A 12,511-nucleotide genomic window follows, 5' to 3' on the forward strand; every position below is an offset into this window, starting at 1 on the left:
TAATACTCTTTTCTACTGTGATCTTTTAAAATTCAGTTTTATTATATGACTTCTTAGCAGCTAGTTCTAAAGAAAACGTAGAAAGTGTTTTTCTTTTGAAAATTAGGCCAGTGCAATTCATTGCAAGAGACAAATACGCTGAACTACGTAGTATACTCAAAATCCCGGTCTGCTTGATACAAAACCCATATTTAAGAAAATGACCCTTGTGTTTAAGACACTRTTCAATGTGTAGACATAATTGCATACAAATGGTATTTCCATATCTCACATTTACCATTACAGGGCCAACATTTTCAGTGATTTTTTTTTAATGAGGTAGAACATGCCTGCCTGTATGTGTGGGAAGACGTGCTGGCTTTTGCCAGCAGAAGCAGGTGGTGTTCTCCCACCAGCCATGAATTTGTTTGGGATGAGTAGCGTAGTGATTAACCACCCCTCCAGCCGTCCTCTTCAAACGGGCTGAGAGCCACCTGGCCCTTCTCCAAAAGTCTCTCCTGATTCAGCACATCTTTGCAGCAGCCAGAAGCACCCCCTGCAGTAGTGAGTGCATGGCAGACTCTACCTGTCCTTCTCTGATGCCCCATCATGGGACCTCATGGGCTGKATCTGTGTCCCACTAGTGCCTTGTATATTGAAATGCTCTGAAATGAAACCAGCTCCATTTGTCAGGAATAACAAATTTTGGCACCTTTACATTGGAGACAGAGTTCACGTGGCTCTGTGTGTGCTGCTGTTATGAGGTTGCTCTATATCAACAGAGTCAGAGCTCAAGTATGTACCAGCCTTTCCTCTGCCTGAATTTCCTGATCAGTGATCAGTGGATTGTCTCTGGGAGAGAGAGATAGGGAGAACTAGAAGAAAAACTGYGTGTGTACAGCTGAGTGAGCTTGATTGAAACTTGAAAACCTACTCTAATGTCTCCCAAAGATACGCTTGTGATGTCACAAATTCTAGATTACAGTGAGTTCACATCGGCTGAGGACCTTATTAAACTTTTACAAGTGTTTGCTGCAAGAGGTCTTGTTCTTTTCCTGTCTTTCACTCGAACACATGTTCTTAAAACCCAAGACTGAGTCAAGGAGGCCACAGCAAGTGAACAAAATAAAATGCTCATTTAATGCATGTTCAAGAAAGGAGTTGAAAGCTACACTAAGTGCCTTTCTCATGGAGGGCTGTTTATCATCCTCAGTTTTATCGCAGGATGATAAAGAGCCTCATTCCAGCTAACAGTGTATCTGGAGTCAAGCCCAAGTTATCACCAAGGAAGCAAGAGTGATTATTCACCACCCTCAACATGCTATTGGAAGATGCATCAATATGGTAATGAAAGTGGTGTAGGACTAGTATCTTATCATATTTAATTTTTAAAGCTGATTTCTCAAGTATGTGCTGGTGGGAAAATAATAGCAAGTTTATGCTGCCTTTTTACTGAGGTGGAATTTCACCTGCATCCAGATGGACCTTGACAAGCCTGAGAGGTTGGCTTGTGCCAACTCATGAGGTTCAGCAAGGCCAAGTGAAAGTTCCTGTACCTGCATCAGGGCAATCCCAARCACAGAATWCAGACTGAACAGAAGATGGTTTGAGAGCACCTCTGCTGATAAGAACTTGGGGGTGGTGGTTGGAGAGGAGCTGGCTGTGGCCTGGCCAGAAAGCCAAGTGTGTCCAGGGCTGCATCCAAAGCACTGTGGGCAGCAGGGGAGGGAGGGGATTCTGCCCCTCTGCTCTGGTCACGTGAAGCTCCAAACGAGTGCTGTACCCAGCTTTGGGGTCTCCAGCATAAGAAGGGTATGGATCAACTGGAGCAAGTCCAGAGGGAGTGTGATGAAGCTGAGGGCTGGAGCACCTCTCCTTGCAAACAGGCTCAGAGAGTTGGGGCTGCTCAGCCTGGAGATGAGAAGGCTCTGGGGATACCTTGCAACAGCTTTGCAGTACTTAAAGGAGGCTTACAGGAAAACTGGAGAGGAACATCTTATGAGRGTTTTTAGTCATAGGACAAGGGCTATAGCTTTAACCTGAAAGAGGTTAGATTACATGTTAGGAAGAAAGTGAGACACTGGCACAGGTTGCCCAAAGAAGTGGATGCCCAATCTCTGGAAGTGTTCAAGGCCAGGCTGGATGAGGCTCTGAGCAACCTGGTCTAGTGAAAGCTGTTCCTGCCCATGCTAGGAGGATGGAAACTACATGGTTTTTAAAGGTCCTTCCAAGCCAAACTATTCTATGATTCTGTGTCTTTCCTTACAGTATAATTCTTACCTGTTTACCTTTTCCTCTTTAAGTGCCTTTGGATTTCATCCCCCGCAAAATCGTTACTTAATTGTTTTTCTTTTCTCTCTCTTTTTCTGTCTTTCTAAGCTAGAGCTGTGCACATAAGAAAGGATATATTTTCTGATTTTTATAGGCTTTATTTATCTTTGGATGTGGAGTAGTCATTCAAAATCTACTAAAACTGGATATGRAAAGTTGCGATTTAAAAGGTTTGCATTAGCAATAGAGTCAAATTCTGCACTGATGTGAAGCAAATGAAGTTCATCTACTAATTTGAGTGTCATAATAGTACAGCTTCCRTATGCTGTCTGCTTATGAAGCTCCCTGTGTTAGTGTATTGCTTTAAAGAAGTTTCTTGCTTCTCAGGGATGACTCCAGGGAATGCTATCTTTTCATAATTCAAAGAGGAGTTTTTGCTTGCAAAGTTGACAAGTTGCTTTGTGCAATATAGAGAGTAAAGGGTTTACACAGGCTTCCTGGAAAGCAGAAGACAAAATTTTACACAGGACCCCCAGGGTAGTGCAGATGCCGGGGAGCTCCATGTGCCACCTTCTTACTGAGCTTTGTGTTTTTACAGTCTCTCAGAATTAAATTTTGTACATCAAAGTCTTCTCAGAATGATCCTCTAACTAAGAAGTCAAACTTKTATCCATTGTAATGGACTTGACACATAATTTGGAATTTTGTGCTTAAATAACGTTTTGCCTTCCTTAGGAAGGAAGGTAAATTTTTGAACAATTAGTGCCATTTTGGTTTACAGTGTTATGAAATAAGCTTTTCTTCAGCATTAGGATCATAGGCAGGGGAAAGTCACAGCTGAAGAACAAATGGTGAATTTAGGAGTCTGGTGCACGGCTTCTTGGAATGGGTAATAGAATCAGAAGGCAAAGGTCAACTAAAGTGGATTTATCACATCCAGTTTTGAGCCTGGCATTAACATATGTATTCAAACCTACAACTTTTATGACAAAAGAATCTTCTTGAGAGCAGATTRCTGTCTTAGAATTGCTGGAATGGGAACAGTTTTCTTTTTTGCTTCTACTTAATAGCAAAATAAATCAAGTCTTGATTTTAATGTGTTTCCACAGGTATATCTTGAAAGACTTTTAACTTATGCAGAGATAGATATTTGTCCAGCAAACTGGAAGCGAATAGTATTGGGGGCAATTCTACTGGCATCTAAAGTTTGGGATGACCAGGCAGTGTGGAACGTGGATTACTGCCAGATCCTGAAGGATATCACAGTCGAAGACATGTGAGTGCAGTTTGTTTATCTTTGTCAATGAATGCTGTGTCTGTGAGGGTGATGGTAAGTTCTTTCATAAATTATATGATGTTTGTATATTTGTGTTGTAGCTAAACATGGTGAATGCTGATAGATGGCATGAGATCTGCTTGACAGCTGCTTATATGGAAGGCATGAATTATTTTTATTTTCTGGTTGAAGTGTATTTTACCACTGGATATTCAGGCACAGTAATGAAAACAGATCTACAGAATATTTAAATGTATGGTTTGACAAAATCCTTACATCCAGTGAGCCTGCATGTATTCACTTCAGCATCATTTGCTGTCATGCTAATTCTCCATACAGCTCTAGACAGACATGTAAGGAAAAGAGATGATCTTAATGACCTTTAGATGATCACCCACTTATTTATTGCCATTATTTAAAATTGATGCATTTGGATTTTGAGGTTTTTTACCCTGGTATTCTGCTGAATTAGTTTTCAAGATGTTAAAAATACAGACAAAACGAGGTTTCCAAAATGAAAGAGGGTGATAAGATGGACAAGAACCGAAATCAGGCCCTTTGCATTTCTGTGTGCGATATTATTCCATGCAGAATAACTTGCTAATGCTTCCTTAACTGTTTGATTGTTTCCTAAATTATTTTGCAGAGTTACATTTTCCCTTGATCCATTTCTCATGCTTTTGAGTATTGAATAGCAGTAGGGGTCTCCCTCCATTCCCTTCTTCTCCAAGGCAAATGTGGGTGCTTTTAAAGTGTTCCTGAAGCTGGGACATGAGCTGAAGTGCTGAACAGCTTGAAGCAAAGTCACAGGTTTRACTGTGCCATATGACAGTATTAATCAGGAATGGTTATAAATGTGAGGTTTGAAATTGCTAATTCTCAGGGCTTTTTTGAAGGTGGTGTGAAAGGAAACAAAAATAGAGGTTATTGTTTCTGACAAACATGTGATGGTGCTGCTGTTGGAAGTTGCACTTGAGCTAAAACCAATACTCACAAGGCAGACCAGTGCTAATGTCAGCCCCTTTCTGCACTGCTCATCCCCTAAGATAAACTGTGAAGTTTTTTAGCTCCTCAAAGTTTTTTAGCTTCTTACCCTTTCCTTGAAAGATTTTAGGGTTCTCACAAACTGCAATCCCAGAAGCCTTTGGGGAGCCTGAGCTCTCTATATGTATTTGGTGATCTAGTTCATGGGCTTTGTGTTAAAGGCTCCATGTAAATCCCCCTGCAAAGATTCTGGTGCTTATATTCCTGCTGCCAGTTTTTTCAATTCTTTTTTTCCTCCTGCCTGCAATATGGTGGATTTTTCTTTTCTTTCTTACTTGTCAGGTAGTTGGGACAGTACAATAGGTGATTTTGAAATGTCTAGCTCTAAGCAAGACAGGGCCTTTCACTGTATTAGTAAGGCAGAAGAACAGCTCTAGGACAAAATCTTCAATTGGTGTGAATCAGTCAGCATAAGAGTATCTTGCARAACATCAAAGAGACCTTTCAGGCTTTTATCAGTCATCATCAGTACAGTGAACTGTGCCTAAAGGTGAGCAGAGAACTTGGRAGGACTGAAATGCAGTGGGTACCTGTAGTCATGTATGAAGCATTACACTGAATTTCTGTGTGAATTTGCGGAGTGGCCACGAAAGCAATGCTAAAGCAGTCTGGGGTGGGTGTATGGGGTAAGAAGGGTATGGTGATCAGTTAAATTACACAAGTTCAGTATGAAATACTTGCACGGTTTTGTTCTTTCTGATCTGTGGCTAATCTGCTGATCGAACTTTCAGGTCTTGGAGGTAGGGGATAGTAAGAATCTGAGGCTGTGTGTTAGAGATTTTTGAGGGTGCCCCTCAGAAGCGGTGCAGCCAATGTCTTCTGCCACTAAAATAGGCTTTATATTATCAATTGACATAGAAATTTATGCTTAGCTTGCAGAAAGTACAGTCTTGGCAGTATCAAAGGACATGTAAAGGTAATATTTTGTTTCTGTTGATGGACATCTTCAGATGTAATTTTTTTATTTGGATTTTTTTAAAGTTGGAATTTTTAACAATGTGAATTCATACCAAAGAGCCAACATCCAGCTTTTAGTTAGTCTTTTAATATTTATCAATATTTCTCATTATGTAAATACAGAATTTTGGCTCAGAGAGAGTGAGAATAAGGAAGGACAATGATTATGATATAAGAATTATGTAAGGTTAAAAAGTGAGAAAAAGAAAAATAATTCAGCGTTGAAAAACTACTGTACCAGTGCTTTTTATCTTCAGATCCTTCATGTTCTCTTGCCAGCCTGTTCAACTCCTGTTTCATATTCCTTGCACACTTACACAGCAGTTGAAATGTAACTGAAAGACAATACAATAAACAGTCAATCCCCACTGGTAGCACAGCAGTGCAGTCACTGTGCTCTTCAGCAAACATCGACAGCTTTCACAACCCATTTATGTTTTTTATTTCTCATGTCTTGAAATCACTGTTTTGAATGTATCATATGTTCCTGCATAAGTATTAAATAGGATCTCTAGTTTCTGTGCAATTTATGAAAATTTACAGTCCTTAATTTTGTTAGTTGGCTTATTTCTCACTGTACTTTTTAATATATTGGTGTAGGTAATAGTGTATTTGTATACCAAAGTTTTACAGGGTGGGAGCTCAAACAGGATCTCTGTTCCTATCAGGTATTTTGACAAACGTGTTTGGTTTAGGTGATGGAAAACAAGTGATCACCACTGTGAATTTGATTTTGGTTGCACATCTAAGGGAAAAATTTYTTTATTCTGTTGATAAAGATAACAGTATGATGAGAAATTCAGATTTCTCATGACTAATTCTAAATGATTGATTATGAAAAGCTGCAGTAAATAAGTTCTCCAGTAATATAAGTCTTAGAGCAATTTGCAGCATTTATGAGAGATGCGTGACATACAGGGTGAGTGTGTGTGGATGTTGTTGAGGCATAGCTGTGTGTGCAGATCCACCTAGTGGAGGTACAGCAGAAACTACAAGACATTTTTTTCCCTGCCAGGTTTTCTTTCCAAATTTGTATTAGCTAAACTGATAAAGGTGCCCTTCCACTAGCAAACTTTGTGTCTGGATTTGATTGGCACTGCAGTAGCAGCTGCAAGGTGCAGCATCTCTCATATTCCTCACTGGTGTGAGTACTCTCATAGAGCTTGGTAGAGAAGGTCAAACCTTAGGCTGGGATAATTGCACCTGGCAAGAATAGAAAATGAACTTGGTTTATACCATTTGCAATTTAAAGTAAAGTTACATTCAGAATGAAGAGTCTGAAATATATTTTCATGTTTATCTTCTTTCTGCAGGAATGAGCTAGAACGCCAGTTTCTTGAGCTCTTGCAGTTCAATATTAACGTTCCCTCCAGTGTTTATGCCAAGTATTATTTTGATTTGCGTTCCCTGGCAGAAGCGAATAACCTGAGTTTTCCCTTGGAGCCCCTCAGCAGGGACAGGGCATATAAACTTGAGGTAAGACTTTAGAATGCTTGGTGTTAAATATACAAGGAGATTTGGAATTTGTCTGTTGTTTCTCCCTTCTCCCATCTCTTCCCAGATATTCGCATGAGATATTAGAATATCATGAGTCATATTTTAATAATGCTTTTGTTTGTGCTCTGAGTATTCATGGCTGTGGGGACAGCTTTTTGACCTACCTTGCTCCTTGCTTTCCATTTATTTTTCAATTGCAGTTGTCTRTGTTGGCCTTGTGAAAGTGCCCACAAGTTTTAAAATAACTTTATTCACAGTTTAGTGTTGCGTGTTGATTTGGTTTCTTAAAACTGATTATCCACCTTAAATGACAGAATATTAGCAAGAGTTGCTGAAAATAGCAATTCCATGTTCTTGTTATCTGCAAGTGCTTGGCTTCTTGTGGATCCAAGTCTGTTATCTCCCGTGGTGTTTCTCTCAGTAAAGGGAGAACAGAAATAAGCACATGCCTTTAGTGAATAAGTCACAAATGCTCATGAGATGTGGATATACCATATGCCAAAAGCACTGTCGGATGGTCTGGACCTGTGAAATGCTGGGCACTGTGAATACCACAGACACAGGAGGAATGTCAATTATCAGCTAATTGTGGGCCCTTTGCAAGATTGCAACGTATTTTTCCTGATTTTTCTGCTCTTTTTCAAACACAGGCATTATTGCATTGGATGTGCACACATTTTGTTACTAATTTTGAAAATTTTCATTGSATGCAGGCTGCTTTTAACTGCACATATCTTTAATTGCATAACATTGCACTGGAGGTGGTTTGYCTGTGGGTTAGAGTGAGCTTTGCCTGTTCTGAAATTCCTAGTGCTCCCCTAGAACAGACAGGCAGTTCTCTGCACGTTTTTATGGGGGGAAATGGTGCGTGGGAAGGTTAATTGACTTGTTTGTGAATCTAATGGGAACTGAAAGTGGTGGAGAAAGAATCAAAGTAAATTTCACTGAAGTTGTATTTCTCATTCTTTCTAAATATTCTTTTTAATTTTCACAGATATCTCCAATAAGAATGTCTGTTCTTTGTATGGMGAGTGATCTAAATTTGCATCAGATTTTGTTTCTATTAATGAGAATACTAAAAAAAAGAATTATTTGGATCATAATCTTGCTTGAAAAGAGGTGGTCCTACTGAGTTATGGCGGTCTTGAGAATAAGTGCTATTTTCTGTATCAGAAYTAAGTGAATTACTTTTTGATTTAGCAGTTTCTTAGCACTGTYAGTCTGTATCACACACAATGTATAACAGCAGATTACAAATGAAGGTAACAATGATAGCTCCTAAAACCTTAGAAGAAAAGAATAAAACCTTAGAAGAAAAGTAGGAAATTACCATAAATACCCAGAGAATAGCGGTAATTCTGCTGTACTAGCTAAAGAAAGAGCATATTTAAAAACAACTAATGGAGTATATTTTTCAACAAATCTGTATTATTAAAAGTTTCCCAGTGTTGGGAATGCTTTATGCTGCCAGCAGAAGTTGGTTGTAAATAACCCTGCTAGCCAGAGGATGTCTTCAGGGTAGAGGAAGAGTATCTGCTGTGAAACCAGCTTAGTCTGCCACCTCCTTGCCTCTATATTCTGTGGCCAGAAGGAAGGGAACTGCCTTGTTCCTTGGCAGTACGTGGTTGTCATTAGTRTGCCCTTGAAACTACTTGACAGCATAATTTATAGCCCAGTTCCCTGAGCACAGTGAAGCATTTAGCTTGCCAAGAGTTATCAAAATGCATTTGCAGCACTTCTCTAGTCTCTCGTGTGCTGTTCAGATTAGAGTTCTCTGTTTGTAAAACAGTTGCCTGGATTGTCAAGTGGAGTAGATGTAGTACCACACAGGCTGTGATACTTTTGATACTGAGAGAAAAGCTGCAGTCTGTGATGAAAGACAACAGCCTCACAGCAAATGTGCACTTGCACTGGATTTGCCTTATCTGGTAAACAGAAAGAAAGGACCTTGCTCAGCCCTAAGATTAAAACAACTTACTGGAGTTTGAGATCACAAAAGGTCTTGCTTAGAGAAATGGCTGTATTATAACATATTTTTGCTACTTTTGCATTTTAAAGCTTTTTTTTTTAGTATCTAAAGCAGGAATATTAGATCTGACATGACGGAGTCTGCATTGCCATTTCTGTGAACATCATGAGGTTGTCATACCTGTGACAACGTAAAAAAAAACACCCCAAAAAGACTAAGAACAAGTCTAGTAAGAAATCTTCCTCATGAAAAGGAAATTCTGGACAAAATCCATCAGCTTAGAGGTGTTATGAGAGGTTGCAGTATTTGTTAAAAATCACATTGCTTTCTCAAGCATCTGCCGTGGATGCTTTGTCTTATTTAACATTCTCACAATTRATACTTAAGAAGCTTTGTGCTTCAAATGATGAAATGAAAGTAATTTGTTCTTTACCTTTTAATTATCTGTGGGTTAAAGTGTCCTGGATTTGTTGTACCAGTCCACCTAGTAGCCAGAAGCCATTTTTATGACCCCTCTTGGTTTTTTTCCTCTTGTATAGAATCAGGCAAGTTAAAAATGGCAAATAAGCGATCATCCAATCTGTCCACCTGCCAATGCTGTTTGTTCCAACCAGCATATGTTAGAGTGTGCTTTGTTCTTCCTTTTAATTGTGTCAAATGTCAAGGCTTCCTCTGCTTATCCTGAGAACTCTTCTGATGTGGGAGTTRTTTTTCTGCCAAGAAGGTTTTTGGGTATCCAGCCATAATCCACTATTCCGTAATTTCCTTCTCTTGCACCTGGTTATTCTCCCATGTACTGAGCTAAATATGAGTCAGATTCTCCTCTTTAGGTTGAGTACACAAAACGTGTCTACCCTATTGCTGCTTGTGATTCTTAAGTGCRGAGCTTTTTTCAAGGTTGTATTTTCTAAGACCATTCATTAGTGCACTCCTAGTGTGGCTGACTCTATGTTGTCTGAGTTCTTTAATGTTAGGATGGTACTTGAGCACATAGTTCAAACCCTTTGAAATATGTGCTTTTTCTTGACCCTAAAGAGATACAGTCCTATAGATCAAACAGACATAAAAGAGGAGAAAAGGTACAAGCAGAGAAGTGTGTTTGTATCTCTTCAGCTTCCCAGTGTCATGATGACTTGATTGCAGTTCTGTGTGTTTTGTATGTTCAGAACCCTCAAAGCCAGGAAGAAAAAGGAAGAGCAAAACAGCAAAACTTGCCATTATGGGTTTTAGGAGTAACCAAGTGGTTTTTTCATGCTTTACAAATTAAGGGGAACCACCATCATCACATTACATTTCCTCATAGACAGCCYTTCCAGACCTCATGCTGTTTGTTCCCGCTAAGTTTCCTCGGGTTTGTCWGTTTTTGGAGGGTGTGCAGCACTCACAGTCATGTGCCTTTGTGAATTTCTGGTARTGAGCCCATGGCCAGCCGTGCTGGTTTCCTGCCCTGCACAAATGTGCATGCAGCCAAAATTTGTACTTCTTCTACTATTACTACTACTACTACTGCTACTGCCATTTTCCAACCTCCATTCTCCTTACCTGTCCCCTCCTCCAGTGATGAAATCTCTGGAGGAGCCATATAGCTCAGCAGAGGAACTGACTTCAGTTTTATAAGCATATATATAATGGAAGAATATATATGTGTATGCATTCTAGCTGGTTACATGCATTACAGTCAAGTCCAACAAAATTTCACATGATGGATTAGTGTTGCTGTTTTTAAGAATGTTTTGATTTGACATGAGAAATGGTCCCTTGCAACTGTCAAGAATTGTTTTGTTTTTTTTTTTTTCTAGCAATAAAAGCAACAAAGATGATAGAAAGGTGTTTATAGCTATTTTGATTTATTTGAACTGAAGAACAATAATAAATATTTACGATTTTCTGCATTTGTCTTGTTTCCCCATATGTTATGCTAAAGTTGACTATCTTGCCAAGTAGACTCCAAATGTCAGTCTTGTAACTTACTTGCAAATGAAGACGCATCTTTAGATACAGAATTGCTTTAAATGGCAGTGTGTTTCTTATCCATATGATTCATCAGCATAGCCTAGAGATGCCAAGTATTAAGTGCCATTTCCAAGCAACATTTCATTTTGTCTGACCACATGCCAGAACAGAAATTTTCTTGTGTCACACAGTCAATTTTGAAGTGATTACCTTCTCTGACTGTTTGATGCCTAGGGTAATAATTTGATTTGGCAGGCAAAAGAAGCTGGGCTCCACCTCAGTACACCTCTTTGTAATGCCATGCCTTGGCACATTATTTAATGAATAAAATCTGCTAACCTATTAAATTTTAAATCTCATTGAATTGCATAAACTCTCTTAAGTCCATCAAGTTCCTGGTTAAATGATGTAAAATTTTAGTAAGCCATTTTAAGTGAGTGAATTTATGGTTTAAAAAGCAATATAAATATTTGTGTTATTTTAKTCTGTTGTTCTCTTCATGTGAATCATGAAGGAAGACTGTATTCAAGTACAGTCTTAACTAAAGGAAATTCAGTTTTCCACTGAAAAGTAGCAACTAGTCTTTTGGTTGTGGTAGGTTTATATTGTTTTGGGGGTTTTTGTTTTGTTTTGTTTTCTGATTTAATAATGTTTTGTGGCTGGCTTGACCAGAGCATTAGATGAACTTGCTCTCAGATGTATGAGATGTGTGCTTCTTCCTCTGGTCTTTGCAGKAGTATTTAAATTAAAGGACTCTTCACTGCTATATTTGCTGTGCTGAAGTAAAGACCAAGAGAGAAAGTGATGATCCATGGCRTCAAGCTCTTTAATTATTTGTAATGCCCTGTGTTATAATCAAACACTTCTACTGGTTTTGTTTGTCCAGTTTGTCTTTATTAAACATCTTATCTTAAGGCACACTTGCAAGCATTCCAGAGTAAATAAGAAATGCTGCTTTAGTTTGTCGTGTTTTTTAATTTGACCTTGAGTACTCCTTGCAGTGAGCTTTCTCTRCAATTCTGCAGTTTGCAGAGTTAACATCTCAACTGATGCCAACCACAGCCTGTCCCAGCCACATGAACTCTAATAGGCTATTTTAGGGAGCAGTATATTCATGCATGTGAGGTCCATAATACCTACTATTTTTAAACTTCACAAAAACAGTAGAAGAAACATCAAACATTAACTCCAGTGTAGCATAAGAGGAGTCGATACTTGAATTATGTCTCTCTCTTCAAAAGGTTTAAAAATTACTATGTATTTAATAATGCAAATTAAATGATTCTGAKTATGAGTTACATTTCCCTCTGGCACTACATAAAATAGCCTGGTCACACAGAAATCATCATCTCCATCTGAAAGGTGAGTAAACATCAGCTTGGGAAGCAAAGCAGGGTGTGTTCTGCAAGACCATTTATTTCTCAGCAGAGAAAAATATAATCACTACAAGACTTTTTAGGAAATAAAACGTTTAGTCACCCTCTTTTTCACTTACTTCTGTAGTTGTCTCATTAAGTTTTCCACAATTTTTCACCAATTAAGTGTGATACATCAGTTACTTAGTA

At 38.8% G+C, this 12,511-nt stretch overlaps 1 protein-coding gene across 2 annotated transcripts in view; it reads left to right on the forward strand.

Moving 5' to 3' along the window:
• CCNY (cyclin Y) overlaps nt 1–12,511 on the forward strand; it is a 119,340-nt gene that overhangs the window by 103,565 nt on the left and 3,264 nt on the right. For both annotated transcript variants that reach the window (XM_057371145.1, XM_057371146.1), the window contains 2 exons: nt 3,360–3,526; nt 6,841–7,003. In XM_057371145.1, the coding sequence (XP_057227128.1) occupies nt 3,360–3,526; nt 6,841–7,003 (330 nt within the window). The remainder of the gene's footprint in view (nt 1–3,359; nt 3,527–6,840; nt 7,004–12,511) is intronic.

Source organism: Malurus melanocephalus, unplaced genomic scaffold (genome assembly GCF_030028575.1).
Source record: "Malurus melanocephalus ecotype Western Australia unplaced genomic scaffold, MMel_1.1 scaffold_142, whole genome shotgun sequence".
NCBI lineage: Eukaryota > Metazoa > Chordata > Aves > Passeriformes > Maluridae > Malurus > Malurus melanocephalus.